This window comes from Anarrhichthys ocellatus, unplaced genomic scaffold (genome assembly GCF_004355925.1).
Source record: "Anarrhichthys ocellatus isolate YVR2014 unplaced genomic scaffold, GSC_Weel_1.0 scaffold26, whole genome shotgun sequence".
Taxonomy (NCBI): Eukaryota; Metazoa; Chordata; class Actinopteri; order Perciformes; family Anarhichadidae; genus Anarrhichthys; species Anarrhichthys ocellatus.
In genome coordinates, this window is record NW_022280056.1 from 3,419,284 (window position 1) to 3,425,152 (window position 5,869).

At 40.9% G+C, this 5,869-nt stretch overlaps 1 protein-coding gene across 5 annotated transcripts in view; it reads left to right on the forward strand.

The window, feature by feature from the left end:
* The first annotated feature begins 538 nt into the window (after positions 1 to 538).
* The window catches only part of LOC116391629 (NACHT, LRR and PYD domains-containing protein 12-like), an 8,407-nt gene continuing 3,076 nt past the window's right edge, over positions 539 to 5,869 (forward strand). The window contains exons 1-8 of one of the 5 annotated variants that reach the window (XM_031862406.1): positions 539 to 592; positions 1,078 to 1,158; positions 1,273 to 1,509; positions 1,752 to 3,633; positions 3,831 to 4,004; positions 4,181 to 4,351; positions 4,743 to 4,916; positions 5,181 to 5,351. In XM_031862406.1, the coding sequence (XP_031718266.1) occupies positions 1,098 to 1,158; positions 1,273 to 1,509; positions 1,752 to 3,633; positions 3,831 to 4,004; positions 4,181 to 4,351; positions 4,743 to 4,916; positions 5,181 to 5,351 (2,870 nt within the window). In that variant the 5' untranslated portion in view covers positions 539 to 592; positions 1,078 to 1,097. Of the gene's footprint in view, positions 1,159 to 1,272; positions 1,510 to 1,751; positions 3,634 to 3,830; positions 4,005 to 4,180; positions 4,352 to 4,742; positions 4,917 to 5,180; positions 5,352 to 5,869 lie in introns of all 5 variants that reach the window. The other 4 variants (XM_031862405.1, XM_031862403.1, XM_031862408.1 and 1 more) reach the window with 4 other exon arrangements.

A 5,869-nucleotide genomic window follows, 5' to 3' on the forward strand; every position in this document is an offset into this window, starting at 1 on the left:
AGTGACTGTTGGTGCGACACAAGACTAAAAAGTCTTGTTTAGTCAAACTTACTTTGTCACGATGTTTGCATCATCTGCCATTCAAGTCAGTTTTAATAATAATGTGTATTTTAGGAAGATAGAAACAGCTTTCTTTCTGAAGAAGACTAATCATTCTGCATCATGCATCATATAATCTTCATATATGCGTCAGTGTGAAGCCATGTGAAGCCAGTCAAGTTGTCAGTGTGGACTTATGTAAATATTTGTGTGTGTTTTTTAGGTGAAAGTGGTGTTGCTGTTACTGTCTGTTCTTGTATTTCTGTTAATAAGCAGTGCCATCATGTGTCTGTTTATGTCTGTACTGTAGTATATCACTTAGATCTTTGCAGCAACGGAAAATTCTTCTTAGTCCCACCCTAACCACCCACACCCACACACACACACACACACACACACACACACGCACACACACACACACACACACACACACACACACACACACACAGTTGGGTCCGCCCACCAAATATTTGGCTTCCTGTGCATGAGGAAAATTCCTCCACAGACGCTGAAGATACAACACAGTCTTGTTTCCTGCTGCAGCTTACATCAGGTAAAACAACGCATTTGAATCTATCTATGCCTGTTTGTGTGTGTGTGTGTGTGTGAAGATAGATGCTTTTTTACAAATGTTTTCTTCTACAATGTTTTAGAGTTGTTAAGAATAAAAAATACAGATCAAACTGACGCTGCTTTTACTTGCAAAACAAAACAAGTTTTGTTAATGTGTTAAATACGTAAATACGAAAAAATATATTCTGAAACTGTAACAAATCAAACACATTTTTGACCCAATATGTATCAAATTGATAATTACCACAAGATGGATGCGGATCAGAAGCGTCTTTTTACTTCCAAAGGCAGTGACGTCTATTGTAAAGCAACAACATAATGAAAGATGGTTTAGTTTGTCTGAGGACAGCGATGTTTAAAGCAGAGCATGGTATTGGTCCAAAGACAACTTGTTGATATTTAAATACTTTCCAAAGGGCAGATTCACTGAGCCAACAATAAAGAAAGCCAATGCTCTGCACTCAGGCAGGGGAAAATACAGGAAAATGAGTGGGACAAACCTCACTGAAACACACGATCCTGATTCGGCCTTAAAAGCGGAGAAAGGTGAGTTCAAGTTTATAGTTTATGGCGGCAATCTTGATTTGACTTGGTGCCAATCACAAAAACATGCACATGCTTTAGAGGCCATTCATCACGTGTTTGTTTTCTTTTTAAAAGAAGCCGACTGGGTGGACAAAAACCGGGCTAAGCTTATTCAGGATGTCATTTTAGTGATGCCAATAGCGGATAAGATGCTTCAGCAGAAGATAATGCAGAGAGAGATGTACGACAACATCAGGGTAGCCCGGACCAGCCAGGACCAGATGAGGGAGCTCTACACGACCATCAGATGTGTACCAACCAAATCTGCTTTCTATAGAATCCTCCAGCAAATTCAGCCAAAGATATGCGAAAGTAAGTGAGGTCGTTCTGGTCTAAACATGATGATGATGTAATCTTTGTAATGATTAGTTTAGTAATACACCTACTTGTGCAAACATGTCAGCAACTATTCAGCCATAAAACATTGATCCAGGCATATTCTGTCTATTTGTGAGCATAGCTTGTAGATAAAAGTTGCAATTTTAATACGAATTAATAAGTTCAAATGCTGAAAACATTACTTCATCAAACATCACTGCACTCTTTCATTGCAGCAGAAGATGTCGTCAAAGAAGTCATCAACAAGCACAAAGAATATATGAGGGAAAAGTTCAGATATGAGTTTGAAGGCACTGAAGAAGATCATGAGAATATACAATCACTGGACAAGATTTACACAGAACTTCACATTGTACAAGGAGAGAGTGAACATGTCAATTTAGAACACGAGATCTGGGAGATTGAAGATAAGGTGAGGTGTCAAACAGCCGAGGACATTAAAATCAACTGCAATGACATCTTCAAAAGTACACCAGCAGATAGCGAGTCATCCGGGCATGACAGAAGGAAAGTGAAAGCTATCAGGACCGTGATGACAAAGGGAATTGCCGGCATTGGAAAAACTGTCTCCGTGAAGAAGTTCATCCTCGACTGGTCAGATGGGACAGCCAATCAGGACTTGGACTTCATCTTTGTGCTACCGTTCAGGGAGCTAAACCTGGTCAGTGATCAGCATAGCCTTGAGTCACTTGTGAGAGAATTCCATCCAAACCTTAACGACGTAGCAGTTGCCAGAATATTTGAAAATCACAAAGTTCTGTTCATTTTTGATGGTCTTGATGAAAGCCAGCTTGAACTGGATTTCGGAAAAACCGAGTTATTGACGGATGCCACGAAGAAATCGTCAGTGGACACTCTGGTGACCAACCTCATCAGGGAGCACCTTCTTCCCTCCGCTCTTGTCTGGATAACCTCCAGACCAGGACACATTCAGCGCATCCCTCGCAAACATGTATACAAGTGGACTGAAGTCAGAGGATTCAACGATCCACAAAAACAACAGTACTTCAGGAACAGAGTTGAAGACAAGGCAGTTGCTGAAAGAATAATTGACAGCATCATGATGTCCAGGAGCTTATACATCATGTGTCACATACCTATCTTCTGCTGGATTGCGGCAAAAGTTCTCGAGTATTTGCTGCTAAAAATGGACAGAACTAAAGATGGAGACATAACGATACCCACATCTCTTACTGAGATGTACACACACTTCCTTTGCATTCAAATGCAGGTAACTACCAAAAAGTACGACAACCAGTACGAGTTAGACATAGAGTACATCATGAAGTCAAATGAAGAATTCATTTTTAGATTAGGCAGATTGGCATTTGAACACCTGATTGAAGGAAAAATCATATTTACTGGCAATGAACTGAAAAAATATGGCATCGACATACACAAAGCTGGACTTCGCAGTGGGTTGTGCACAGAGATACTCAAAGAAGAGAGCGTGTTCAACCGCAAGAAACTCTACTGCTTTGTGCATCTGACAGTTCACGAGTACTTTGCTGCTCTCTATGTGTACTGCAGCTTTGCAAGTAAAAAGATAGATTCTCCAGTCCTCAAAGAATTCCTGCTCAATGGGTCAGAGGAAGGGCTCAAGTCTACCTTGGATGCAGATCCAATTGATTTACCTTTGCCTGAGCTGATGGAAATTGCAATATCTAATTCAACGCCGAGAAAGACAGGAGAACTGGACATGTTCCTCAGGTTCCTTATTGGCATGTCCCTACAATCAACACAAGAACTGCTCCAAGGCTTGATTCAGCAGGAAGAGAACCACTCTGCAGCTGTTGAGGAAATTAGGACAAGTCTTTTAGAAATAGAGTTTGGGGACTGCTCACCTGAGAGATGTCTGAACCTTGTTCACTGCCTGATCGAGCTGAAAGACAATTCCCTGCATGAAACCGTGCACAAGTATCTAAAACCAGACCACAATCCAGAAACACAGCTCTCCTCTGTTCAGTGCTCAGCTCTGGCCGCCTCAATTCTGATGTCAAATACGCCTCTAGATGAATTCAACCTGAAGAAATACAGACCATCTGCTAAAGGTGCTTTTAGGCTTGTCCCAGCCGTGAGGAACAGCAGAAAAGCAAGGTGGGTTGGTTGCTTCTATTGTGGTATATCTGTATTGCATACAATCATTTTGTCACTTGACAATTTGAGCTGACATTTTTTAGCTGGCAGGTTTTTTTAATAAAGCACACACAAGTACACAGAATGCATCCCTGCACAAATGAATAGCATGCATCTAAAACTTGATCTGGTCTTGATTCTTTTTTTAATTTCCACAGAATCTCTGGCGTGTGGCTTGGTGTTTGGGGTTGTGCAACAATCTCCTCAGCTCTAAGAATGCATAACTCCGTGCTAACTGAACTGCACCTGATAAATAATTTCTTTGATGACAAAGGTGCAGAGATCCTGATTGATGGACTGCTAAACTCTCAGTGTAAACTAGAAGCTCTGAGGTTAGTAAAACTATTATTCTTATATTTAATATTTTCTCTTGTGATACTATTTGTCTTTTTTTCTGTTCTTTTTAGTACCTTCTAGATATGTATTTGTAGAAGCAGTGAAGTACATAAAATCATTTTGTCCTAGTTCAATAATTCTTTTTTTTTTTAAATTCACATTTTGTTTATAGCTTCTCAGGTAATGTAGGTTCACAACCAGTCTGCGAAAATATGGCATCAGCTATCAAGATCAAGTTCATCTCAAAACTAAGGGAACTGGAGCTGAGTGGAAACGCACTGCAAGATTCCTTATGCTCATTGCTTTCTGTTGGGCTAGACAGCCCTAAACTGGAGAAGCTCAGGTCAGTCTCAGACATGTTTTTCCCAAAAACATTGAAGTATGAATACAAGGTACATGTAACGTCTATGTCCTTTGGCAGAAACTATGTATTTGTTCAATAAAGACATTATCCACACCGTAGGAACAGCTGTCCTTCTAAAACAGTCATGTTGTCTTTGTATGAATACTTGTTGATAGATCATTGTTGTTAAAGCTATGTTACTGTAAGCAATATTTACCATATTGACACTGAATCAAATATCTGTGCAATGTAAAATTGTTTGTTAAACACCTCACTGCATACTTTTATGCAGCTGCTGTCAGTGTGCTTTGGATCACAAGTCAGTTTGGTCCGGCTGGAAAGTACATGTTTCTAAATTGAATGCCATTTTTTATCATCTCTGTACCAAAAGACTCAACAGAAATCCTGGTATTAGAAGAATCTGTGAGGAGTTGATGACGGCTTTCACATCCAACCCATGTCACCTGCGAGAGCTGGAACTGAGTTACACCAGTCTTGAAGACTCAGAAATGGAGATCCTCTCTACTGGGCTGATGAGCACGAACTGTTCTCTGGAAGTGTTGAGGTGAAACACTGCATTACGTTGCACATCAAGTCTCAATGACAGCTGCATTATCATGCAAATCCCAAAATCCAAACACAATAGATGTTAGGAAGTATGTTAATGGAAAGTATTATGTCTGACAAGGTGAATGTTGAGTAGAACAAACTAAATTGTATAAAGATAATTGATAAAACAACATGCTACACTAAGTAAAGGTTTTCATCTGTAAACATTTTTAGATAGACTATTAAGCAATTAAATGATATTCCTTCATTTGTCTTTCAGTCTCAGTCACAACAGGCTCACTGAGAAAGGCTGTGAGCAGCTGGCCTCAGTACTCAGCTCCAAATCTTCCCACCTGACAGAGCTGGACCTGAGCTACAATGACCTGCAGGACTCAGGAGTCATGGCGCTCTGTACTGCACTGAAGAGCCCAAACCGTTTGAAAACGCTAAGGTCAGTGTAATGAATAGCTCTGTTTCACTGGTGGACTCAGTAAATATAGCCCCTTGGTGCCCCTATGTCTAAATGAAGCGCCGCAAAAGTGCCCTTCAAGAAGAGACATCATGATAAAGTGCCTTCTTTGATACCCCTTCTGTCTCTAAAACATGATAAACTTCCCTAGAGTGTGCCTTTCCAGTGGAGAAAACATTATGAAGTACCCTCTTTTATGCCCCTGCGGTTGCTAAACCCCGATAAAGTGCCCTCGAGGGTGCCCTCCCCCAGAAAAATGATGATCAAGTTTCCTCAAGGATGCCTTTGAGAAAGCATAATCAAGCGCCCTCTTGGATTCTCCTGCGGTAGATTAAACATAATGCAGTGCCCTCTTGGATGCCCTTCCAGTGGAGAAAATGAGATGCAGTGCACTAATGGGTGTCCTTCCAGTGGAGAAAACATGATGAAGTGCGCTCGTGGGTGCCCTACCAATGGAGAAAACATGATGAAGTGCCCTCATGGGTGCCCTACCAGTGGAG